Genomic DNA, 27970 nt, shown 5'->3' with positions numbered 1-27970 from the left:
ATGGGTTTATCAGCCAGCAGCAGCAAAGAGCCAGTGACAATTGAAGAAAAGAACCATGAAAGGCTCAAGGAGAAAGAGGAACCTCAAACTTCAAAGAAAGGAAAGCAAGCTATTGAGGAACAATCACAAGCTTCTAAGAAGGAGGAGAAACCATACACTCTTGCCATTCTCTATCCTCAAAGGTTCAACAGAGAGCTTAAAGATCAACAGTTCCCAAAATTCCTAGAGGTGTTTAAGAAGCTGGAGATCAACATTCCACTTGCTGAATTTCTAGAACAAATGCCTCTATATGCAAAATTTCTCAAAGAGCTCATCAACAAGAAAAAGAGTTGGAATGAGAGAGAGAGACAATGATCTTAACATAGGAATGCAGTGCATTGGTTCAAGAAGGCATTCCACCAAAGTTCAAAGACCCTGGGAGTTTCTACTTGCCTTGTATCATTGGTAACACAGCCATTGATAAGGCACTGTATGATTTGGGCTCCAGTATTAACCTCATGCCTCTGTCTATGATGAGAAGGCTATCTATAGAAGAAGTGAAGCCTACACAAATGTCATTGGAGCTAGTGGATAGATATTTGGTAATTCCTGAAAGGGTGATTGAAAATCTCTTGGTTAGAGTGGAGAAATTCATCTTTCCTGCAGATTTTGTAATCCTAGACTTAGGAGAAGAGGAGAATGACTCTCTGATATTAGGAAGACCTTTCCTGGCCACAACAAGGGCCATTATTGATGTGGAACAAGGAGAATTGACCTTGAGAAGATCACTTTGAATGTCTTCCAAGAAATACAGCCTACTGATAAAGAGAAAAGTTGTATGAAGGTTGAAGAGGAAGATATACACTGGAAAGAAAAACCCAATGAAGAGATCAACAGCTCATCTGCAAAGCAAGAGATAGACAGTGGAGAAGAAAAAGAGGGTAAATAACATGTAAAGGCTGAGAAAAGAAGGCAGGAAGGGGTTGAAGACTTAATTATTAAGAAGGAGGTTCCTGACATAAAACATGCTGCAAAGGAAGAGGGACAAGTGAAGAAAGGAAAGAAGAGTAAGAAAAGAGGTCCAAAAGGGTGAAAGAACAAGAAGATACCAACTGAAGGATTCTCAAAAGGGGACAGAGTGAGATTGCTATACCAGCAGTTGGAGACAAATCCACAAACTGATGATTACTACACGATCAACAGGATACTCTCACTGGAGCATGTGGAGATTGACCATCAACGTACAGGCAGAAGGCCCACCGTGAGAGGAAACAAATTGAGGCACCACAATCATCAACCACCCAAATAAGGGACTAATGTCAAGCTAGTGACAATAAAAGAGCGCTCCATGGGAGGCAACCCATGATTTTATATTCTTATTTTTTATTTCAATAATTACTGGTTTTTCTAGCATAAGTTTGAGCTCTCATGAGTGGATTTAAGAATTGCACATATCATTTTAGAGCATATGCTTGACTCCTAAGTTTGGTGTGCCTAAAGGCACTTTAAAATAGCTTGTCAAGCATGATTGATCATAAAACTATTCTAGGATATATACTCATTCTTTCTGTTTAAGTATATAGCCAAACCTTAAGTTTGGTGTCTGTGTATGCTCTGAATTGCAAGAGAATCATTTTCTTTTAACTCAAAGGCTCAAATTCATGAATAGAGAAACCATACATTGCATCATTTTATGAGTTTATGATAGCATGGTAGCAAATAAAAGGTTCCTTACAATAAATATACTAATTGTGATGGATATTCATTTGATTTTATAAAGATCACTTAGAAGAAAACAAGTTTGGTGTTCACCAAAATTTTGTTTAAGTTCTAAGAAGCATGGTTGGTTATTCACATATAAGGAACACATAGCAACCTTTTCTTTTTATATATATGTAGTGCACCATCACTATGTTGAAATCCAAAGTTTAAGCTTACCATGCTTTAATTCACGTGGATAGGTACAAGGGAGATTGAGAAGAAAATAAAAGGGGCATGTACGGTTGTCACAAGATCAAAAGAGAGTCACATGTGCCTAGGGAAGTGTGCTCTCTTGAAAAACAAAATATGCATAGCTTTGAACCTTGGAGGCCAAACTACATGCAACCAATGGAGGAGCAATCCTTGTCTCCACTCATCTTCACATGCAGGCCGTCCATCTCATGGATCCACAACAATATTTTGCTCAATCCTCACCCCTCATTGCCAAATAACCGAGCCAAAGCTTCCCTCCAACAATCCCTCCACTTCTATAAATTGGCAGCAATATCCTTTAAGCCACACACCTTGCTTTCTTCGTATAAAGCCTCCAACCTTTTTCTTTGTTTCATACATTCACTACAAATTGGTAGTAGCTCTTCTTAAGCTCACATAACCATTGTTCTCTTCATATATTCATCCCGCACACTTTTGCTTTCTTCGTGTAAATCCCCCACAAGACCTACATTGTTCTTCCCTCACCCAAAGACACCACACAACACCTCACCTTCCATTTCCTCCCTCACAACTGTGCCTTAACTGAAGCCTGTCTTCTCTTCTTCTTTCTTTCCTTCTTAATATATGGCTTCCTCAAGTTCTAGAAGGAGGAAAGGAAAGGAACCAATAGTGGCCGAACCACCAACCTATGATACCAAGAGGTTTAAGTCTCCATTTCATGAATCAAGGTATTATAGGCTAGTGGAAGCAAAGAAAGTTATTCCAGACACAGGGTTCAGGCTGAAAGATGGGGAATATCCCATCATGAGAAGAATAGAGGCAGAAAGGAGATGAGAACTTCTTTGTGAGCCTCTCACAGACATCAGTGTAGTCATGATAAGGGAATTTTATGCAAATGCTGTGAGGGAAAGCAAAGACAACCCTCCCTATAAGAGTTATGTTAGGGGGTGATGAGCGGATAATTTATACCCTTTTTGACAGTGTTTTTAAGTAGTTTTTAGTATAATTTAGTTACTTTTTATTATATTTTAAGTAGTTGTTATTCAAAAATTACATTTCTGGGCTTTACTATGAGTTTGTGTATTTTTCTGTAATTTCAGGTATTTTTTGGCTGAAATTGAGGGACCTGAGCAAAAATCTGATTCAGAGGCTGAAAAAGGACTACAGATGCTGTTGGATTCTAACCCTCCTACACTCAAAATGGATTTTCTCGCGCTATAGAAGTTCAATTGGCGCGCTCTCAATTGCTTTGGAAAGTAGACATCATGGGCTTTCCAGCAATTTATAATAGTTTATACTTTTTCTGAGATTTGATGGCCCAAATCAGCGTCCAAAGTCAGCCTAAAACTGTCTAGCGTAAAACGCCAGAACTGGCACCTTTTTCGGCATTAAACGCCCATTTTGGCACCTGAAGTGGCGTTTAATGCCAACTTTGGGTATATGAACGTGAAAGCTTGAAAGCTCAGCCCAGGAACACACTAAGTGGGTCCCAGAAGTGGAATTCTGCACTATCTGCACTTAGTTACTCATTTTATGTAAACCTAGGTTACTAGTCTAGTATAAAAACTACTTTTAGAGATTCAGTTGACAACTTATGACATTTTTTTACACTTTATATTGTATTTCTGACGTCATGAGTCTCTAAACCCCATGGTTGGGGGTGAGGAGCTCTGCTGTGTTTCAATGAATTAATGCAATTATTACTGTTTTTCATTCAATCGTGCTTGATTCTATTCTAAGATACTCATTAGTACTTCAATCCGGAGAAGATGATGATCTGTGACACTCATCATTATTCTCAAATCTATGAACGCATGTCTGACAACCATTCCGTTCTATTTGAGCTCAACGTAGTCATTGGGTGACAGCTTGAATGCGTATCTCTTGGGTTTCTGATCCACAGACCGAGTCCCGAGGTTAGAACCTTCGTGGTATAGGTTAGAACCAATTGGCAGCATTCCTGGGATCCGGAAAGCCTAAACCTTGTCTGTGGTATTCCGAGTAGGATCTGGAAAGGGATGACTATGACGAGCTTCAAACCTGCGAATGTTGGGCGCAGTGACAGTGTGCAAAAGGACAAAGGTCCTATTCCGACACTAGTGGAAACCGACAGATGATTAGCCGTGTGGTGACAGCGCATATGGATTTGTTTTCATCCGAGAGGATCATACAGCTTGCCATTGAAAGAAGCCATGTGTGTTTGGAGAAGAAGACAGTAGGAAAGCAGAGATTTAGATGACAGAGCATCTCCGGAACCTCAGCCTATTTCTCATTACTGAATCACAAGTACTGTTTATTTCATGTTATTTATTTTTCATAAATTCAATCACTCTTGTTATTAATCTCCTGACTAATATTTACAAAACAACCATAGCTTGCTTCAAGCCGACAATCTCCGTGGGATCGACCCTTACTCACGTAAGGTATTACTTGGACGACCCAGTGCACTTGTGATAAACCCCAATTTTGTGGTTTATCTTGTACTTAATTTGGGGGATTTTATCACCTTTTCCCACATTTATTCAATGGAATAGCATGGTTTTGCAATTCTCCCTTGATTTGTGCTTAAATGTGAAAACATGATTTTTAGGCTTTAAAATAGCTAAATTTAATTCACTTTAATTCTATTTGATGCCTTGATGTATTTGTTGAGTGATTTCAGGTTCATAGGGCAAGTATTGAATGGAAGAAGTGAGAAAAAAAGCATGCAAAGTGGGAGAACTCATGAAGAAATGAAGGAATCGTAAAGCTATCAAGTCTGACCTCTTCGCACTCAATCGACCATAACTTGAGCTACAGAGGTTCAAATGAGGCGGTTCTAGTTGCGTTGAAAAGCAAACATTTGGGGCTTCAAAATGATATAAAATTTCCCATATGTTGATTCATGTACAGGGACGCGCACGGGCCATGCACGCGTGCGCGCCAATGCTGCCGTGGCCCACTAAAGTGAAATGCCCCCAGTGATTTCTGAAGCACTTTGGGCCCAACCCAACTCATTTCTAATGCTATTTCATGCAGAATTCAAGCTTGGGCAAAGGGGGGAGCAATTGTTTGAAGTGTTAGCATCATGTAGTTTAGTTTCTAGAGAGAGAAGCTCCCTCTTCTCTCTAGAATTGGGATTAGAATTTCTTAGATCTAGGTTTAATTCATGCTTTGATTTACTTTTTCCTTTACAATTTCTTGTCCCTCTACTCTTCCTCTCTCTAATTTTGTATTTCATTCATGTAATTCTCTACTTTTATGTTGATGCACTTTTGTTCTTCTATTTCTCTTTCAATGCAATTTATGATTCATGCTCTTTTATCATTGATTTGCTTTATTGTTGTTTAATTCCTTGCAATTGAGTAGTGTAGATTTATATTCCTTGCAATTTTACTATACTTTCCTTTTATGCCTTCCAAGTGTTTGATAAAATGCTTGGTTGGATCTTAGAGTAGATTTTGAGCATTCTTGGCTTGGAAAGAGTAATTAGGCAATCTTGAGTCATGAAAACCCAACTTATGTTGGTGATCTAGAATTGTTAGCTAATATTGTTTCCATTGACGCTAGTCTTTTGCTAATTTAATTAGTAAGTTGATTAGGACTTTTGGATTGAGATTAGCTAGTCTTATTAGACTTTCTCTCATGGAAGATAATATGATACCTTCTTCCAATGTTGGAGATGACGTAATAAGATAAATTCTTGTTTATATTTGTGACATGATTAATTAATCTTGTTTGACATTCTCCCTATGTGAAGATGACATGATACCTTCTTCTATTTGTTGGAGTTGACTAAATAAGATGAATTGATCATTGTATGACTAGGATAGAAAGCCTATGATCTCAACCCTTGCCATGAATGTCTCTCTTTTTATTACTTACTTTCTCTTATTTACTTGTCTTTTTTAAATACTTGCATGATTTACTTTTCTTGTCATTTATTTTCCGTCCCTTATAAACAAAACCCCTTGTCCCCTTCATAGCCAATAATTGACCACTTCATTGCAATTCCTTGTGAGACGACCCGGAGTCCAAATACTCCGGTTAATTTTCATTTGGGGTTTGTTACTTGTGACAAATCAAATTTAATTTGATTTGAGGATTGACTATTGGTTTGGACTATACTAACAACGGAATTATTTTGTGGAAATCCGAACTGGTATAAATCCTTGTGTCAACTTGCTGGTTAGTTGTGCGGAGTTGTGAAAAGTATAATCACAATTTCGTGCACCAAGTTTTTGGCGCTGTTGCTGGGGCTTGTTCGAGTTTGGACAATTGACGGTTTATTTTGTTCCTTAGATTAGGAAAAAAATTGTCTTTTTGGTTTAGAGTCACTAACATTGAGTCTTCTATTATTGTTTTTGGTTAAAATTTTAAAATCCTTATTTTATTTTCCTAAACTATTTTCGAAAATTTTTAAAAAAACCAATAACTTCATAATTTAGTCTTCTATTTGAGTTTAGTTTCATATTTTAAGTTTGGTGTCAATTGCATGATTTTATTTTTCTTTCAATTTTTAAATTATATGTTCTTAGTTCTTTATTGATCTTCAAATTGTTTTTGATAATTTTCCTTATTTGATCTTTAAAATTTCTTGTTTGGTGATTGTTGCTGTTAATCTTATACATTTTCAAATTATTAGTGTCCAAAATATAAAAATTTTTAAATTTGGTGTCCTTTGTGTTTCTATTTTCTTAAAAATTTTTAAAATTTGTTCTTGGTGTTCATTCTGATCTTCAAAGTATTCTTGGTGTTCATCTTGACATTCAAAGTTTTCTTGTTTGTTTTCTCTGTTTTGATCTAAAAAAATTCTAAGTTTGGTGTCATTCTATTGTTTTTCTCTTTCCTCATTAAATTCAAAAATATCCTTTCTCTTTATTTAATTGAATTTTTGAAAATTTCATTTAAAAAATTCAGATTTTTATTTTAAAATTTTTATTTTATCTCATCTTAGTTTTAAAATTTCAAAATTCAATATCTTTTTCAAAAATCATATCCAAAGTTTTTCAAATTTTTTTTTACTAACTGATTACTTTAATTTTCGAATTTCTTTTTTTTCTTTTAGTTTTCGAAACTTATATTTTATTTTCTAATTATTTTATTTTATCTTATTTTTTTATTTATTCGGCTATTTTTAATTAAATAAATAAAAATAAAAATATATTTTAATTGCAATTCACATCAATTCCTTTTCTCCATCATGGACCTAAGTGGAAATTAACAGTCTAGAAGGACTCTGGGATTATATGCTAATTCCATTACTGCTGCATACAGGAGTAGTATCTGTATACCCCCCCATCAGAGCAAGCAGTTTTTAGCTAAATCCTCAGCTCATTATCATGGTGCAGCAAAATTGTCAGTATTCTGGTCTTCCACAAGAAGAACCTACTGAGTTTCTGGCACAGTTCTTACAAATTGCTAACACAGTACGTGATAAAGAAGTGGATCAGGATGTCTACAGATTATTACTGTTTCCATTTGCTGTAAGAGATCAAGCTAAGAGGTGGTTAAACAACCAACCCACAGCAAGCATAAGAACATGGAAACAATTATCAGACAAATTCCTGAATCAATATTACCCTCCAAAAAGGATGACACAGCTAAGGCTGGACATCCAAGGCTTTAAACAAGAGGATGATGAATCTCTTTATAATTCCTGGGAAAGGTACAGATGGATGCTAAGGAAATGCCCCTCTGAAATATTTTCAGAGTGGGTACAATTAGACATCTTCTACTATGGGCTTACAGAAAAAGCTCAAATGTCTCTAGACCACTCAACTGATGGATCTATACATATGAGAAAGACAATTGAAGAGGCTCAAGAGCTCATTGATACAGTTGCTAGAAATCAGCATCTGTACTTGAGTAGTGAGTCCTTCCTGAAAAAAGAGGCTAAATCAGTATCCACTAAACTTAGTCATCGAGAACAAGTTGCTGAACTCAATCAGCAATTGCTTACTATAACAAAATAGTTCGCAGAATTCAAAGAGATGCTCCAAGACACTAAAAATGCTAACCAAAATATGGAAGCACAATTGAATCAGACAAGACAGCAGCTATCTAAATAGATAACAGAAGAATGCCAAGCTGTTCAATTAAGGAGTGGAAAAACAGTAAACGTATCAATCCAAGGTAGCAGGAAGCCAAGAAAGGAACAGCTAATAAAGGATAACCAAACCACTACCCAAAATCCCTTTGAGGACAGTAAGAGCCCAGAGAGGAATGATTCTGGCGTTTAAATGCCAAAAAGGGGTGAAAAGGTGGCGTTAAACACCCAAGGGATGGCCAGTTCTAGCATCCAAACGCCAGAAAAGGGTGGCAATCTGGCGTTAAACGCCCATGCAACCCCCAACTCTGGCATTCAAACGCCACAAAGGGGTCAGACACTTGCAAGTGCTGATAACAACCCCCTTAAGCAGGCTTCTCCAACCACTTCTGCAGGAAATAAACCTACATCAATTAAGGTTGAAGAATATAAAGCCAAGATGCCTTATCCTCAGAAACTCCGCCAAGCGGAACAGGATAAACAATTTTCCCACTTTGCAGACTACCTCAGGACTTTTGAAATAAAGATTCCGTTTGCAGAGGCACTTGAGCAAATACCCTCTTATGCTAAGTTCATGAAAGAGATCTTAAGTCATAAGAAGGATTGGAGATAAACTGGAAAAGTTTTCCTCACTGAAGAATGCATTGCAGTCATTCTGAAAAGCTTACCAGAGAAGCTTAAAGATCCCAGAAGATTTTTGATACTGTTCATACCCTGGGTCGAGCTATCCGACCTGGGATGATTCGAGAAAAAGCGATCAAACCTCTTTAGGTCAGACTATCCGACCTCTTCTCAAAGAGCTCGGCCAAATCGACAGAAGAGCCCAATTAAGGGCCCAAACAGAGGAGCATGACCCGAATCCTAAGGCGGCCTAAGCCTATAGAGATGAAGGCGATTCCATTGAAAGATACGCTGACCTCAACTCAAGGATAAAGATAAGATAAGATAACTAACTTATCTTATCAAAAAGGTCACATCTCACCATTATAAATACACTGGAGCACCCAGGTATAACTCATACTCTGATTCTACATAACACATGTTTAATACCCATGCTAACTTAAGCATCGGAGTCTCTTGCAGGTACCCCCCACCCTTCGGTGACAGAGGATCAGCAGCACGTCCAAGTCCAAACAAGTCGGACGTACCAGCTCCGGCCTCCACTCACTAGCCAGACACATCGGTTCCGACCATCACTGAGGATCTCATCCGAGATCGACCTACAGTTTCAGGTAACCCTCGGAACATTGGCGCCGTTGCCGGGGACCTGGAAGTCATCCCAACACCATGGCGGACAACCATGACAACAATCATGATTCAGATCTAGAAAATAGAACGCCGCACAAAAACGCGGACACCCCACTAAAAGACACCCCGAAATCCAACGGAGACAAAAATCCAGCAAACCCGGGGGCAATAGAAGTACTTCAAGATCGCTTGAAGCAATTTGAAAAAGAAACCCAACAACAACGAGAAATCGGGAAGGATCTACAAAGAGAGATACGGCGACGTCGAGAATTGGAAGAAAAATTACAGCAAGTGGAAGCCGATCTCAAATCGAAGGCCCCTCGGATCACTCCTGAGGAAAGCTCACGTAAAGAACAGGATCCATTCACCAGAGAGATCATGAAAACCAAAATCCCAAAGGACTTCAAACTCCCAGATATGACTTTATATGATGGCACCACAGATCCCAACCACCATCTCAGCAATTTCAGAAGCAGAATGTACCTTACTGACGCCTCAGACGTCGTTCGCTGCAAAGCTTTCCCAACAACTCTCACAAAGACAGCAATCCGATGGTTTGACAACTTACCTCCAAAGTCCATCCCAAACTTCGACGACCTGGCCAAAAAGTTCCTGGCCAGATTCTCCATCCAGAAAGATAAAGCCAAGCACGCCCCCAGTCTACTGGGGATCAAGCAAGGAGATCGGGAGAGCCTCCGCAACTAGATGGAAAGATTCAACAAAACATGCATGGACATACAAAGCTTACCAACAGAGGCCGCCATCATGGGACTCATCAATGGCCTACGAGAGGGGCCATTTAGCCAATCTATATCAAAGAAGTACCCTACCTCACTAGACGAAGTACAGGAGCGAGCAGAAAAATACATCAACATGGAAGAAAACGCTCAATTAGGAGAAACCTCAAAATCTGGGAACCCCTACCGAGATAAAGACAAAAAGAAAGAAGACCGACAAGGGGAGAAAATTAAAAAATACCATAATTATACTCCCCTCAGAGCAACCCTAGTCGAAATATACAAAGAGGTCTGCCATACAGAAAAGATTCCCCCAGCACGGCCCCTCAAAGGAAAAAGATGAGGAGGAAATCGGAAGGAATATTGTGAATATCATCGGGTCAGAGGACATGCCACCAACGAATGCTTCGACTTGAAAAATATCATAGAAAAATTGGTGAGGGAAGGAAAATTAGATCGATTTCTGGCCACCCGAGATGATGATCAAAGAAAAAGATGAAGGGATGAAGATACCGAACGAGCAGAATGATCACCTCGGACACCAGAAAGACACGTCCACATGATACATGGCGGATTCGCAGCAGGAGGGATCTCCAAATCTTCCCGCAAAAGGTATCTCAAAGAAGTATGTCATGTCGAAGGAGAGGAGGAAACACTCAGCATCCCAGCGATAACATTCACTAAGGAGGACGCGTCCGGCATCATCACAGGACACGACGATCCCATGGTCATCACCATCATATTAGCAAACGCCAACCTACACCGCACCTTAATAGACTAAGGGAGTTCTGGCGACATATTATTCAAGACAGCCTTTGATAAACTCGACTTAGAAGAAAAAGAACTTAAGGCATATCCGAACAGTCTGTTCGGGTTAGGAGATACCCCGGTTCGACCACTAGGATATATATCACTACATACAACCTTCGGAAAGGGAGACCAATCCAGGACCCTCAAAATAGAATACATCGTAGTCAATGTAAGTTCAGCTTACAATGCTCTCATAGGTCGGACAACACTCAACTAACTCGGCGCAATAGTCTCGACCCCACACCTATGTATGAAGTTCCCAACGCCAAAAGGGATAGCCACGATAAAAGCTGACCAAAAGATGGCACGTCGCTGTTATAACGAAAGCCTAAACCTCAGAGGCAAAGGAGAAGAGTTCCACGCAATCGAGTTGGGCGGAGTTCAATGACGAGAAGATCTTCGCTCCCAACCAGAAGGTTATAGAAAAAATTCAGATCGGGGACACCTCGGAAAAAATAACTAATATCGGCACAATCCTCAAAGGAGGATTAAAGGAATTGCTAATACAATTCTTATGAGATAATGTCGATCTCTTCGCATGGAAAGCCGCGGACATGCCAGGCATAGACCCTAAACTAATGTGCCACAAGTTGGCGGTCTATCCAGGATCTCAACCGGTGCAGCAGAGACGAAGAAAGCTTGGGCCAGAACGATCTCAGGCTGTGGAAGAGCAAGTACAAGCACTGCTGGAAGCCGGATTTATAAGAGAAGTCAAGTACCCACTATGGCTAGCCAACATCGTCTTGGTGAAAAAGTCGAATGGAAAGTGGCGAATGTGCACTGATTACACCGATCTCAACAAAGCTTGTCCAAAAGACCGATACCCACTTCCAAGCATTGACGCTCTGGTAGATGCTTCCTCTGGATATAAATATCTCTCGTTTATGGACGCATACTAGGGATACAACCAAATCCCCATGTACCCACCAGATCAGGAAAAGACCTCGTTCTTAACACCAAAGGCAAACTACTGCTACATCGTGATGCCTTTCGGTCTCAAGAACGCAGGAGCTACTTATCAAAGGCTAATGAATAAAGCCTTCTCAGATCACATCGGAAAAATTATGGAAGTTTATGTGGACGACATGTTGATAAAAACGCAAACCGAAGATACATTATTATCCGACTTGGCTCAAGTGTTTGACACCATAAGGAAACACAACATGCGACTCAATCCCGCAAAATGTACCTTCGCAGTAGAAGCAGGCAAATTCTTAGGTTTCATGCTCACACAAAGGGGAATTGAAGTAAATCCAGACAAATGTCAAGCCATACTCAACATGAATACCCCAACCTGTGTCAAAGAAGTACAACAACTCAACGGGAGATTGGCCGCTCTATCCCAATTCTTAGCAGGAGCTGCGATAAGATCTCTCCCCTTCTATGTCACTCTAAGAAAGGGAAAACAGTTCGAATGGACGACAGAATGTGAGCAAGCCTTTAAAGACTTCAAGGAATTCTTAGGACGGCCACCTATCCTATCTCGACCACGAGAAGGAGAACCGCTCATATTATATCTCGCAGTAGGAAGCCGGGCAATAGCCTCAGCACTAGTCAGAGAAAACGAAAATGGGCAACAACCCGTCTACTTCATTAGCAAGGCACTACAGGGATCCAAACTGAACTACCAGAAAATAGAAAAATTTGCCTATACTCTTATCCTAACGTCTCGACGACTCCGCCCGTACTTCCAGGCTCACACTATTAAGGTTCGAACTAACTAGCCCATAAAAGGAATATTGCAGAAAATAGATTTAGCAGGCAGAATTCTACAATGGGCAGTCGAGTTGTCAGAGTTTGACCTCAAATATGAAGCTCGGACGGCCATCAAATCACAGTATCTGGCCGATTTTATCGCAGAATTCACAGATGCCCTAGAAACCCCCACATAATGGAATCTTTACGTGGACGGTTCTTCAAATAAAACTGGAAGCGGTGCGGGCATAATAATAGAAAGCAACCAAGGAACCCAGGTTGAGCTCTCCCTTAAGTTCGGGTTCCCGGCCTCAAACAACCAGGCAGAATATGAAGCGTTATTAGCTGGTTTAAAGCTGGCTAAAGAGGTCGGAGCTCAAAAACTCAACATTTACAGCGATTCACAAGTGGTCACATCACAAATAACAGGGAGCTACCAAGCCAAAGATCCCACCATTAAAAAGTATTTGGATAAAACCAAGGAACAGCTCGGACAAGTTGGGGAGTATAAGATCTGCCACATACCCCGCGAACAAAATGCCCGAGCTGATGCACTCTTAAAACTAGCCAGCACCAAACCAGGGGGTAACAATAGAAGCCTCATCCAGGAAATGTTGCAGAACCCGTCAATTTCGGAAGAGGAAAAAGTCTTGACCATAACAAGTCAGGACCAAGGATGGATGACCCCTATAGCCAACTACCACAGAACAGGAATGCTCCCCACAGAAGAAAAAGAGGCAAAGAGGTTAAAAAGGGAGGCACAGTACTACACCATCATAAACAACATCCTGTACAAAAGAGGAATCTCAATACCTTTACTAAAATGTGTGCCAACCTCCAACACAAAGGAAGTGCTAGAAGAAATACACGGCGGTATTTGTGGCAATCATCTCGGAGCATGAGCTCTCGCCAAAAAAGTACTCCGGGCGGGATTTTATTGGCCAACTCTACAGAAAGAAGCCACAGAATTTGTAAAGACGTGCCCACCATGTCAGAAACATGCCAACTTTCACATCGCCCCGCCAGAAGAGCTCATTAGCGTGACCTCGCCTTGGCCGTTTGCAAAATGGGGACTCGATCTTCTCGGCCCTTTCCCACAGGGATCAGGACAAGTTAAATTCCTCATAGTAGGGGTAGATTACTTTACAAAGTGGATCGAGGTAGAGCCCCTGGCCAATGCCACCGGTCAAAGAAGCCAGAAATTCTTATATAGAAACATTGTCACAAGGTTCGGGGTTCCATATTCAATAACCACAGACAATGGCACTCAATTCACAGATGCAGGCTTCAGAAAACTAGTAGCCGACTTGAATATAAAGCACCAGTACACCTCCGTCGAACATCCACAAGCCAATGGGCAGGCCGAAGCTGCTAACAAAGTCATATTGGCCGGATTAAAATGGAGATTACAAGATGCAAAGGGAGCCTGGGCAGAAGAGCTTCCACAGGTCCTATGGGCATATCGAACAACGCCACATTCCACCACGAAGGAGTCCCCTTTCCGATTAGCATACGGAATAGAGGCAATGATTCCAGTAGAGATTGAGGAAGGGTCGCCCAGAGTAGTTCACTACAATGAGGGAGCAAACTCCCAACTTCAGAGAGAAGAGCTCGACTTGTTACCCGAAATCCAAGAAAGAGCTCGGATCAGGGAAGAAGCTCTAAAATGCCGAATGGCTTCCAGATATAATCAAAAGGTAGTGCCGAGAAGTTTTGCAGAAAATGATCTCATCCTAATCCGAAATGATATCGGAACAACTCGACCAGGAGAGGGAAAGCTGGCAGCAAACTGGAAAGGACCCTACCGAGTTGTAGAAGTACTTAGAAAGGGCTACTATAGACTGTCTAAACTCGATGGATGAGAGCTTCCCAGGTCATGGCACGCCTGCAACCTCAGAAGGTACTACAGTTAGAAAAGATAAAAGATCTCATCATTGGATGCACTCTTTTTCCTGAAAAGATTTTTTAATGAGGCACCAAGTTGAGACTCATACAAATCCCATATGTATATATTTGCATTTTTCCTTTAAATAAAATATATTTTAGATATTCTACAAAGATTTCAAGACGCATTAATCTGAAGCATTCATCGTCCGATTATAAAGCAACAGATCGGCAGAAAGTGAAAAACAATTTCACTGCACGATCATGATAAAGACAACCGTCCGATAAAGGTGAAAACGCGATTCACCCAAAGGACGATTTAGAGACAACAACCACTTTCTACAAATCGGCAAAGATGAACACAGAATAATATAAGAAGTTATCGAAAGTGATCTAAAAAAGAACCTGACGAGGTCTTACGGATTGCTAAAATAATAACTTAAAGACTGGCCGACGTTGAGAAGTCGGACCAAGTCAACCAAAGTTATAAGTAAACCCTGGAAAGAGGTCTGGCCAACCCTATTAAAGAGGATTACTTTAACTTAGAAGGGCTCGACATGACAAAGTCAGCCCAAAATGAAATGTTATAAAAGTAATCCCTGAAAGAGATTTGACAAAGATCCAAGAAAGAGGATTACAAAAATAACTTAAAGGAGACCGATATAACCAAGTCGGATTCCTACTACTTAAAAGTTATCAAAATAGTCCCTGAAAGAGATCTGACAAAGATCCAAGAAAGAGGACTACAAAAAATAACTTAAAGGAGACCGGTATAACCAAGTCGGACTCCTACTACTTAAAAGTTATCAAAGTAGTCCCTGAAAGAGATCTGACAAAGATCCAAGAAAGAGGACTACAAATAACTTAAAGGAGACCGACCTAACGAAGTCGGACTCCTACAACTGGAAAGTTATAAAAGTAATCCCTGAAGGAGACCTAGCAAAGGTCTAAGGCACAGGATTACGAGAATAGCTTAGAAGGGGACCAACGTTAAGAAAGCATACAAAGCAAAGAAAACCAAAGAAACAAGTTGGACCCCCACAACCACGACCTCAAAGGATTCAAGCTACAAATAACATAACAAAAACAACCCAAGGAGGTCGAGCCGTAAGATTTCGACATCAGCAGAAAACAGAAAAGATGCCTAGTCAAAAAACTACTTTTTACAGAGTTATAAGGCCTCGAAAGGCCACCAAAAACTACTATCAAAAAGATAGCGAGCTATTGTTTGTTTTTCAAAATAAAAGTTGCGAGATAAGCAACTAAGAAGTATTAGCAAATAAATAAAAGAGTTCTAAAAAAAAGCCCAAAAGCCGGGCCAACTACACAAATTTTAAGAAAGGATCAACAAGCATCAGGAGCCTTCTTGGCAGCATCAGGACAAGGAGAAGGAGGGCGAGTCTAGATCGGCACAGCATCCACAGTTCCATCCTTCTCCAGCTTGGCTACCTTCGTCTCAAGCTCCTCCTTTAGCTCCTTCATCCGATCAAACTCCTGTTTCGCCTCCTCCAAAAACGCTTTAGTAGCGTGGAGAGGGAGATTCTGAGCAGTCCGATATATGGCAGCCGACATGTACGCCATCTTCACATGATTTTGGGCCATGAATTCCAAGTGATGGAGGATGGACACATCGTCCATGGAGAGAGTGCCATAAGGAGCGATTTGTTGATCCACGAATTCAATAGCATTAAAATCAGGAGCATCGAGGTCAAAGGGCTCAGCAATCTTTTGTTTTTTATTGGGAGGAGCAACAGAAGGAGCAGCAGAGGTGACGTGAGGATCTACCAAACGAACTCGGGATGTAGGGATCACCTACTTCACCCCGGTGAAACTCTGCACCGATGGCTTCTCGCGCACTTGGGAAGATCCCTCCCCAGCCGCCTGGGCAGCAGCATTTCTGGCAGCAGTCGCCCTCTGTGCCCTCTTATAAGCTTTCATGGATTCATTATTCTTCATTGCCTCTGCAAACAAAACAGAAAACTCAGCTACAAGTCAGATAAGTCGGAAAGGACAGCTACAAGCAACATAAACAAAATAATAAAAGAAACACAAGATACCCAGTTCAGTTTGAAGAAGAGTATGATTGGTTAGAAATTTCTTTGTGTCAAGATGGGGAGGTTGACCCCAGCGTTCTTCCAAGATAGTCACAAAGGCTCGCTCAGCCTCATCCAACATTTCCCACGAATACCTGGAGACCCTCACATCTTTTTTCCATTCCAAGGGAAAAGCAGGTTCGTCATTCTCATCTAGAAAAAAGGGGCGAGCTCCTTCAACAGCTCGGACCTTCAAAAAGTAGTTTTTAAAATCACGGAACGACTCGTCAAACATGGAAAAAACCTTCTTCCCTTAGGTAGAACGAAAGGAGACCCAGGCCGACTTCTTTTTTACCACACCAGGCTTAGTCAAGACAAACAGATAGAAAAAGAGAGATTGGGAAGTAGGAATACCAAAACCATCGCACAGCAATTGGAAAATTTTAATAAAACCCCAGGAATTGGGGTGAAGTTGAGAAGGGGCAACATTACAAGACCATAACAGGTCAGTTTCGAATTTGGTAAAAGGAAGGGTGATACCCAGCTGACCAAAGAAAAAATCATAAGCATAAAAGAAAGGGCGACCATCAACAACTCGAGTCGAAAAGCAGACTCTCTCGTCAGAAGAGGGAGGGATAAGTTCATAGTTCTTCTCATCACCAGAATTACTACAGACACTGTGAAACTACCTAAACTGAGTACAAAATTCAGAATCAACCAGCGAGACACACATAAGAACCATGGAGTCCACCCAATCAGCCATACCCGTGGGAACCTGGGAAGGCATTTCGACAACGTTATTTCGGGAAGACATGAGGTCAACTAAATCCTACAAAAAGAAAAGAAGAATGGATTACATAAAAACATCTCGGACAGAGGTTATAACATCTCGACGGGCGGATAAACAAAAAGGGAAAACCCCAAGACTCAAAACAAAGGTCTTGGGGCATCCCTTGGAGGCAGTAAATAAACAAGGTTTTCAAGTTATTTCTACGGCCTACATCCCAGCACTCATCAAAATAAAATCTAGAAAGAAAACAAAAGACCACACTTCTACAGTTTACCAGCAAAAAACACTACTTCTACAGTATATCAGAAATGTCAAAAAAGGCCAAGCAGCAAAGGCGCAAACTTTCTTTTGAAATCAAGCAAAAAATCATCAGCCAAGGCACAAACAGAAACGGCGGCAACATGCAACAAGAAAAAGATTCGCACCAAAAAGAAAAGAAATTTCAGAGCATGCAACAAGTCAAGCATGATAAAAAACAGAAAGATCCAAACTTTCTCCAAAAAGAAGATCAAAAGAAAAACCCCATCGCAAAGTCAAAAACAACGAGGAAAATACGAAATGGGACCAACCTGGAGACGGAAGAAGCTTCGAGGAAGAGTAGAAGCGCAGAGATAAAAGCTGCCCAGAAAAATGCCAAGCGACGAAAGCAGAAGCACAAGCGAAAGACAGAGAGCAGATGAGAGAAACAGAAAACGAGAGAGCAAAGGGAGAAGTTACGAAGAAGAAATGAAGAAGAGAAACCGTTTTTGATCGTGAAATTCAAAATAAAAGCCAAGAGAGAATGAAGGGCAAATTAATGCCAATTAAATGCGGATATTAAAACTGCTTGCGTTCCCAAAAAAGCGCTAATACAAAAGCGCACGCTTTTAGAGGAAAACGTTCTACATTCAAAAAATACTTTACAAAGAAAGGAATCGACAAATGCTTGAGTTTGACTTTAAGAAGGACCAAAGTCAAGGACTCGACCTCAGAAAGAAGATCGAGCTCAAGCAGGGGCACTGTTCATACCCTGGGTCGAGCTATCCGACCTGGGATGATTCGAGAAAAAGCGACCAAACCTCTTCAGGTCAGACTATCCGACCTCTTCTCAAAGAGCTCGGCCAAATCGACATAAGAGCCCAATTAAGGGCCCAAACAGAGGAGCACGACCCGAATCCTAAAGCGGCCTAAGCCTATAGAGATGAAGGCGGTTCTGTTGAAAGATACGCTGACCTCAACTCAAGGATAAAGATAAGATAAGATAACTAACTTATCTTATCAAAAAGGTCACATCTCACCATTATAAATACACTGGAGCACCCAGGTATAACTCATACTCTAATTCTACATAACACCTGTTTAATACCCATGCTAACTTAAGCATCCGAGTCTCTTGCAGGTACCCCCCACCCTTCGGTGACAGAGGATCAGCAGCACGTCCAAGTCCAAACAAGTTGGACGTACCAGCTTCGGCCTCCACTCACTAGCCGGACACATCGGTTCCGACCATCACTGAGGATCTCGTCCGAGATCGACCTACAGTTTTAGGTAACCCTCAGAACAGATACCATGCACATTAGAGGATTCTTGTACCAAGACAGCTCTGTGTGACCTTGGGGCAAGTATCAACCTAATACCTGCATCCACTATCAAAAAGCTTGGTTTGACTGATGAAGTTAAACCAACCCGGATATGCCTCCAACTTGCTGATGGCTCCATCAAAATCCCATAAGGCATAATTGAGGACATGATTGTCAAGGTTGGGCCATTTGCCTTTCCTACTGACTTTTTAGTACTGGAAATGGAAGAGCACAAGAGTGCAACTCTCATTCTAGGAAGACCTTTCCTAGCAACTAGACGAACCCTCATTGACGTCCAAAGAGGAGAGATAACTATGAGAGTCAATGAAGATGAGTTTAAGTTGAATGCTGTCAAAGCCATGCAGCATCCAGACACACCAAAAGACTGCCTGAGCGCAGATGTTATTGATTCCTTGGTGGAAGAGGTCAATATGACTGAGAGTCTTGAATCAGAGCTAGAGGATATTTTTAAGGATGTGCAGCCTGATCTGGAGGAACCAGAGAGAATAGAAGAACCTCTGAAAATTCCTCAGGAAGAGGATAAGCCTCCTAAACCCGAGCTCAAACCACTACCACCATCCCTGAAATATGCATTTCTGGGAGAAGGTGACACTTTTTCGGTGATCATAAGCTCTGCTTTAAATCTACAGGAAGAGAAAGCACTAATTCAGGTGCTAAGGACACACAAGACGGCTCTTGGGTGGTCCATAAGTGATCTTAAGGGTATTAGCCCAGCAAGATGCATGCACAAGATCCTATTGGAGGATAATGCTAAGCCAGTGGTTCAACCACAGAGGCGGCTAAATCCAGCCATGAAGGATGTGGTGCAAAAAGAGGTCACTAAGTTACTGGAGGCTGAAATTATTTATCCTATTTCTGATAGCACCTGGGTAAGCCCTGTCCAAGTTGTCCTCAAGAAGGGAGGCATGACAGTGGTTCATAATGAAAAGAATGAACTGGTTCCTACAAGAACAGTTACAGGGTGGCGTATGTGTATTGACTATAGAAGACTCAATATAGCCACCAGAAAGGATCACTTTCCTTTACCATTCATAGACTAGATGCTAGAGAGACTAGCAGGTCATGAATACTACTACTTTTTGGATGGCTATTCAGGTTACAACCAAATTGTAGTGGATCCTCAGGACCAAGAGAAGACAGCATTCACATGTCCATCTAGAGTCTTTGCCTATAGAAGGATGCCATTTCGTCTATGCAATGCACCTGCAATCTTTCAGAGGTGCATGCTCTCTATCTTCTCTGACATGGTAGAGAAATTTCTGGAAGTCTTCATGGATGATTTCTTAGTATTTGGAGACTCATTCAGCTCCTGTCTTGACCATCTAGCACTTGTTCTGAAAAGATGCCAAGAGACTAACCTGGTTTTAAACTGGGAGAAATGTCACTTTATGGTGACTGAAGGAATTATCCTTGGGCACAAAATTTCGAACAAAGGAATATAGGTGGATAAAGCTAAGGTAGAGGTAATTGAAAAATTACCACCACCTGCCAATGTTAAGGCAATCAGAAGCTTTATGGGGCATGCAGGATTCTATAAGAGGTTTATAAAGGATTTTTCAAAAATTGCAAAACCTCTGAGCAATCTGCTAGCTGCTGACACGCCATTTGTCTTTGATACGGAGTGTCTGCAGGCGTTTAAAACTCTAAAAGCTAAGTTGGTCACATTACCAGTTATTTCTGCACCAGACTGGACATTACCATTTGAACTAATGTGTGATGCCAGTGACCATGCCATTGGTGCAGTATTGGGACAGAGGCATAATAAGCTTCTGCATGTCATTTATTATGCTAGCCGTGTTTTAAATGATGCACAGAAAAATTACACAACCACAGAAAAGGAGTTACTTGCAGTGGTCTATGCCATTGACAAGTTCAGATCTTATTTAGTAGGATCAAAAGTGATCGTGTACACTGACCATACTGCTCTAAAATATCTCCTCACAAAGCAGGATTCAAAATCCAAACTCATAAGATGGGTGCTGCTTCTGCAAGAGTTTGATATAGAAATAAGAGACAGAAAGGGGACAGAGAACTAAGTAGCTGATCACTTGTCCCGGATAGAACCAGTAGCAGGAGCGTCCCTCCCTCCTACTGAGATCTCTGAAACCTTTTCGGATGAGCAACTCTTTGCCATTCAGGAAGTACCATGGTTTGCAGACATTGTAAACTATAAAGCTGTGAGATTCATACCCAAACAGTACAGTAAGCAGCAAACAAAAAAATTGATTACTGATGCAAAGTACTACTTGTGGGATGAACCATATCTCTTTAAGAGGTGTGCAGACGGAATGATCCATAGATGTGTGCCTAGAGAAGAGGCACAGAAGATCCTTTGGCATTTCCATGGATCATAGTATGGAGGACATTTCGGAGGTGAGCAGACAGCCACCAAGGTTCTCCAATGTGGTTTCTACTGGCCTACTCTCTACAGAGACTCCCGAGAGTTTGTACGTAACTGTGATAGTTGCCTGAGAGCTGGTAATCTGCCTCACGGTTATGCCATGCCTCAGCAAGGGTTCTTAGAGATTGAGTTGTTTGATGTATGGGGTACTGACTTCATGGGGCCTTTTCCACCATCATACTCAAACACTTATATTCTGGTGGCAGTAGACTATGTATCTAAATGGGTAGAGGCAATTGCAACACCCACTAATGATACTAAGACAGTGATGAAGTTTCTCCAGAAGCATATCTTTAGCAGGTTTGGTGTCCCTAGGATACTGATCAGTGATGGAGGCACTCATTTCTGCAATAAACAGCTTGACTCTGCTCTGGTCAGATATGGAATTAACCATAAAGTGGCCACCCCATATCATCCACAGACAAATGGGCAGGCTAAAGTCTCAAATAGAGAAATAAAACGAATTCTAGAACGGACTGTAAGTACCCGTAGAAAGGATTGGGCAAGAGGTCTGGATGATGCTCTGTGGGCATACAGAACAGCATTCAAGACTCCTATAGGAACCTCTCCATTCAAGCTTGTGTATGGAAAAGCCTGTCATCTGCCAGTAGAACTGGAACACAAGGCCTATTGGGCAACCAGGTTCCTAAACCTTGATGCTAAGGTAGCTGGAGTAAAGAGATTACTCCATCTGAATGAGCTAAAGGATTTCAGACTCAGTGCTTTCGAAAATGCTAAAATCTACAAGGAGAAAGCAAAAAGATGGCATGACAAAAGGCTATTATCTAGAGTCTTTGAGACAAGATAGAAGGTCCTGCTGTTCAACTCTAGGCTCAGATTGTTCCCCGGGAAATTGAAATCCCAGTGGAGGGGCCCATATGTGATTACAAGTGTGTCACCATATGGCTATGAAGAACTTCAAGAAATTAATTCTGACAAAAAGTTCATTGTTAATGGACAAAGAATCAAACATTATCTTGAAGGCAATGTTGAGCAAGAATGCTCAAACTTGAGACTAAGTTAAAAAGCTGAGTAAAGTCCAGCTAAAGACAGTAAAGAAGCGCTTGCTGGGAGGCAACCCAGTTATTATCAATAATTAGATGTTTGTAACAGTTAGATAAGTCTTTTTAATTTTGTTTCCCTTGCTAATTAATATATTTTTAGTGAAAAAGTCAGGAAAATGGAGGTTCAAGACATAAAACAGAGAAATCACAGAGGAAAGGAGCTCACTGGCATCAAAACGCCAGTAAAGAGGCAAACTGGGCGTTAAACGCCAGAATGGGCAGCATTCTGGGCGTTTAACGCCAGAATTGGCAGCATTCTAGGCGTTTAGAAAAACCCCCAGTGAAGAAGGATTTCTGGCATTTAACGCCAGTCAGGGTACTTGGCTGGGCGTTAAACGCCCAAAATGGCCACCAGATGGGCGTTAAACGCCAGAATGGATATCATTCTAGGCGTTTAATGCCAGAACAGACAGGGGAGAGGTAATTTCGTTTTCAATCCAAATTTTTTCGAACTTTCTTGTTTTAATTCAAAATTTTCTGCATCTAAACATTGCAAACATTCAATTTCTAACTTCCATTAACAAAAATTCATAATCTTATAAATTCCTTTTAATTCTCCTTCAAATTCTTTTCAAATCTTTTTCAAAAACTTATGTAACTTCCTAATTTCTTTTCAAATCTTTTCAATTCATTCATATTATCTTTTATTTCTTAGATACATAAACAAAAATTCAGATTTAACTTCCTCGTATCTTCTTCATATCTCTTAAATTTTGAAAACAATATTCTCTTTTGCATATCATGTTTATCTTTTATCAATCATATTTTTCAATCATATCTTTTTCTTTTTTTAAATTTTCGAAACCATACCCTCCCCCCCTTCTATTTATACATTCGGCCATCACCCCTCCTCCATCATTCGAATCACTCTCTCCATCTACTCATCTTCTTTCTTTGCTTTTGCTTGAGGACAAGCAAACCTCTAAGTTTGGTGTGATTTTCTGTGATCACTGACCAAGATCATGGCCCCTAAAGGAAAACAAACCACTCCAAGAGGCAAGAAAGAAAACATCTAAAACCACAATGGATGCATGAGAGGTTCTGCACCAAAGAACATGCAGATCATTACTTCAAAATAGTGTGCAGAAGATCAGTGATCCCAGAAGTCAAGTTCGATCTGAAAGAAGACGAATATCTGGAGATCCAAGAGCAGATTCGAAACAGAGGCTGGGAAATCCTAGATAATCCTGAGATGAATGTGGGAAGAAACATGGTCTAGGAATTTTATGCAAATCTGTGGATGACAGATAAGCAAAGAATGGAGGGAACTGCCTTCCACACTTTTCGAACCATGGTCAGAGGCAGGATTATCTACTTCCATCTTGACAAAGTGAGAGAAGTCCTCAAACTTCCTCAACTGCAGAATGATCCAGAATCCTTTAACAGGAGAATGGCTAAAGATAAAAAGTTGGATCAAGTTCTAGAGGACATATGCCTCCCTGGAACCAAGGGGATAACCAATTCAAAAGGTATCCCAAACCAACTAAAGAGAGGAGACCTCAAGCCAGTTGCTAGGGGCTGGCTGGATTTCATTGGGCGATCCATACTTCCCACCAGTAACCGTTCTGAAGTTACTGTCAAAAGAGCAGTGATGATCCACTGTATTATGCTGGGAAAAGAAGTGGAGGTCCATCAATTAATTCCTTGTGAAATTTACACAATTGCAAATAAGGAATCTACTGAGGCCAAATTGGCCTACCCAAGCTTGATCAGTCTGTTATGTAAAGATGTGGGAGTACAAATAGGTGTTGATGAGTATATCCCAGTCGAACACCCAATCACCAAAAGGGTGATGGATGGACCTCAAGTTCAAGACAACCTCACCAAGAGGAAGGCGCATGAGCTCCTCCCAGAAATTCCCCAATTTGACTATTGGGCCCGCTTAGAAGCATCTGTCAACAAGCTGCAAGAATCTATGGATCAACTCAAAGAAGAGCAGCAGAATCAAAACAGCATGCTCTGTAAACTACTCAGAGAACAAGAGAAGCAAGGGCGTGAGCTACAGGAACTAAAGCGCCAGAAGCTGTCCCTTGAAGAGCTGGATGTCCCACAAATTGAAGGAGTACCTACCCCTCAAAATCAAGGTTGTTGAATCATAACTCTGTGATAACTTTTGTCATTAGATATCTATTTTAAGAGTCATTTAATTTTATGTTTTTAATTTCCTTGCTTTTATTATTATTGGTCTGCTTTTATGTTTATTTTATGTCTTATTTTATTTCATGATTAATAAAATTTAGAGTCTATGTCTTAAAGCTATGAATGTCCTATGAATCCTTCACTTTCTTAAATGAAAAATGTTTTTAATTACAAAAGAACAAGAAGTACATGATTTTGAATTATATCTTGAAATTAGTTCAATTATTTTGATGTGGTGATAATACTTTTTGTCTTCTAAAAGAATGCTTGAACAGTGCATATTTTTGAATTTTTTGTTTATGAATGTTAAAATTGTTGGCTCTTGAAAGAATAATGAAAAAGGAGAAATGTTATTGATAATCTGAAAAATCATAAAATTGATTCTTGAAGCAAGAAAAAGCAGTGAATAGAAAAGCTCACAAAAAAAAGCCAATAACCCTTTAAACCAAAAGGCAATGGTAAGAAGGATCCAAGGCTTTGAGTATTAATGGATAGGAGGGCCCACAGGAATAAAATCCTGGCCTAAGTGGCTAAACCAAGCTGTCCCTAACCATGTGCTTGTGGCGTGAGGGTGTCAAGTGAAAAACTTGAGACTGAGCGGTTAAAGTCGTGGTCCAAAACAAAAAGAGTGTGCTTAAGAGCTCTGGACACCTCTAACTGGGGACTCTAGCAAAGCTGAGTCACAATCTGAAAAGGTTCATCCAGTTATGTGTCTATGGTATTTATGTATTCGGTGGAAATACTGGAAAATAAAATGCTTAAGGTCACGGCCAAGACTCACAAAGTAGCTGTGTTCAAGAATCAACATACTGAACTAGGAGAATCAATGACACTATCTGAATTCTGAGTTCCTATAGATGCCAATCATTCTGAACTTCAAAGGATAAAGTGAGATGCCAAAACTGTTCAGAAGCAAAAAGGATACAAGTCCCGCTCATCTAATTGAAGCTAATCTTCATTGATAAGTTTGGAATTCATTGTATATTCTCTTATTTTTATCCTATTTTGTTTTTAGTTGCTTGGAGACAAGCAACAATTTAAGTTTGGTGGATAATTTATACCCTTTTTGGCAGTATTTTTAAGTAGTTTTTAGTATAATTTAGTTACCTTTTATTATATTTTTAGTAGTTTTTATTCAAAAATCACATTTCTGGGATTTACTATGATTTTTTGTGTTTTTCTATAATTTCAGGTATTTTTTGGCTGAAACTGAAGGACCTGAGCAAAAATTTGATTCAGAGGCTGAAAAAAGACTGCAGATGCTGTTGGATTCTGACTCTCCTACACTCGAAATGGATTTTATCGAGCTACAGTAGTCCAATTGGCACGCTCTTAATTGCGTTGGAAAGTAGACATCTTGGGCTTTCCAGAAATATACAATAGTTCATACTTTGCCCAAGATTTGATGGCCCAAACCAGCATCCAAAGTCATCCTAAAACTGTCTGGCATAAAAAGCCAGAACTGGCACCTTTTTCGGAGTTAAATGCCCATACTGGCACCTGAAGTGGCGTTTAATGCCAACCTTGGGCATATGAACGTGAAAGCTTGAAAGCTCAGCCCAGGCACACACCAAGTGGGTCCCAAAAGTAGAATTTTGCATTATCTGCACTAAGTTACTCATTTTCTGTAAACCTAGGTTACTAGTCTAGTATAAAAACTACTTTTAGAGATTCAGTTGACAACTTATGACATTTTTTTTACACTTCATATTGTATTTCTGATGGCATGAGTCTCTAAACCCCATGGTTGGGAATGAGGAGCTCTGCTGTGTTTCAATGAATTATTGCAATTACTACTGTTTTCCATTCAATCACGCTTGATTCTATTCTAAGATATTCATTCGTACTTCAATCCGGAGAAGATGATGATTCGTGACACTCATCATTATTCTTAAATCTATGAACGCATTCCTGACAACTATTCTGTTCTATTTGAGCTCAACGTAGTCATTGGGCGACAGCTTGAATACGTATCTCTTGGGTTTCTGATCCACGGACCGAGTCCGGAGGTTAAAACCTTCGTGGTATAGGCTAGAACCAATTGGCAGCATTCCTGGGATCTGAAAAGTCTAAACATTGTCTGTGGTATTTCGAGTAGGATCTGGGAAGGGATAACTTTGACGAGCTTCAAACGTGCGAATGTTGGGCGCAGTGACAGTGTGCAAAAGGACAAAGGTCCTATTCCGATGCTAGTGAGAACCGACAGATGATTAGCCGTGTGGTGACAGCGCATATGGATTTTTTTTCATTCGAGAGGATCATACAGCTTGCCATTGAAGGAAGCCATGCGTGTTTGGAGAAGAAGACAATAGGAAAGCAGAGATTCAGATGACATAGCATCTCCGGAAGCTCAGCCTGTTTCTCATTACTGAATCACAAGTACTGTTTATTTCATGTTATTTATTTTTCATAAATTCAATCACTCTTGTTGTTAATCTCCTGACTAAGATTTACAAAATAACCATAGCTTGCTTCAAGCCGATAATCTCCGCGGAATCAACCCTTACTCGCGTAAGGTATTACTTGGACGACCCAGTGCACTTGCTGGTTAGTTGTGCGGAGTTGTGAAAAGTGTAATCACAATTTCGTGCACCAGGGGGGTTGAGGTAGATTTTAGCCCACCATCTATTATGAGAGTTCTACAGATAAGGGTGATATCATATGGAGAACCCAGTTTTGAGGAAAGATTGTAGGGTGAGAATGACCCTGATGAGATATTAAATGGGTTGTGTCTTGAAGGTAAGGATTGGGAAAGAGACTCAGAGGGAGCTCCAAGCCACTTGAGAAGAATAAATCTCATACCAGAAGCCAAAGGTTGGTATGAGATAGTGAGAAGATCCATTCTCCCTACTGCAAATACATCTGAGGTCACCATCAAGAGAGCAATTCTGACCTATTGCATACTTAGGAGAGGAGAAGTCAATGTCCCACAGCTCATTGCGGATAGTATTCAAGAAATAGCTGAGGATACTGGTAAAAGTAGACTTGGACACCCAAGCACTATTCTGAGGCTGTGCAAAAGAGCTGGAGTATTCTTCGAGGATGAAAACACTGAGAAGGTAAAAGGGAGTAGAGGGATCACCAAGCAAAGCATGGAGGGTGTCACTGATGACACTGATAATCAGCAAGAGAGGAGAGCTCAAGGAAGAGGGAGAAGACCACAGGTTGAGGGGGAACAAGCTCCTGCTGCAATGGACCTAAGCCAATTACAAAGAGCCATTGAAGAAATATCTCAACAACACATGAGAGCAGAGCAATATCTGAGGCAGCAAGAGCAATACATGCAACAACAAGAGCAATATTTGAAGGATCGTGAGCAACAACTGCAATGGCAGCAGGAAATGATGGAGATCCAAGAAAACTTCCAGCTTCAGATGTTAGATCAACAAAGGGAGTTTCAAGCAAAAGTTTTTGAGGGGCAAAAGGAACAATCAGCAAATGTTCAAGAATCAATTAATGGATTGTTCCTACGACAGGCCAAGTATGGGGAGTACACCCAAAATCTCTACCAATGGAAAAACATATATCATACAATTGGAGAACATAGCTATGTGGATAGAATGGAGTATGATATAGCAACTCAAGCAAAGTTGGACTACGTAGTCCATAGCATGCCAGCATTGGACCAACAGATCAAGCCATTTTAG

At 40.5% G+C, this 27970-nt stretch overlaps 1 protein-coding gene across 1 annotated transcript; it reads left to right on the top strand.

The window, feature by feature from the left end:
- LOC107605549 (putative golgin subfamily A member 6-like protein 3) lies at positions 1–27970 on the top strand. Its single transcript, XM_016307461.1, has 4 exons — positions 1–328; positions 454–581; positions 794–920; positions 27063–27970. The coding sequence occupies exons 1-4, from the start codon at positions 1–3 to the stop codon at positions 27968–27970; spliced, it is 1491 nt and encodes a 496-aa protein (XP_016162947.1).

This window comes from Arachis ipaensis, chromosome B01 (assembly GCF_000816755.2).
Source record: "Arachis ipaensis cultivar K30076 chromosome B01, Araip1.1, whole genome shotgun sequence".
NCBI lineage: Eukaryota > Viridiplantae > Streptophyta > Magnoliopsida > Fabales > Fabaceae > Arachis > Arachis ipaensis.
Note: the sequence above shows the minus strand (reverse complement) of the source record. Positions and strands in the feature narration are given on the sequence as shown.

What these genes read in the sequence shown, in the direction of transcription:
- LOC107605549 (XM_016307461.1), top strand. Translation starts at nt 1, where the DNA reads ATGGGTTTATCAGCCAGCAGCAGCAAAGAGCCAGTGACAATTGAAGAA. An exon ending in GCTCATCAACAAGAAAAAGA is followed by an intron (nt 329 to 453) that starts GTTGGAATGAGA and finishes TTGGTAACACAG; the next exon opens with CCATTGATAAGGCACTGTAT. An exon ending in CAGTGGAGAAGAAAAAGAGG is followed by an intron (nt 921 to 27,062) that starts GTAAATAACATG and finishes TGTGTCTTGAAG; the next exon opens with GTAAGGATTGGGAAAGAGAC.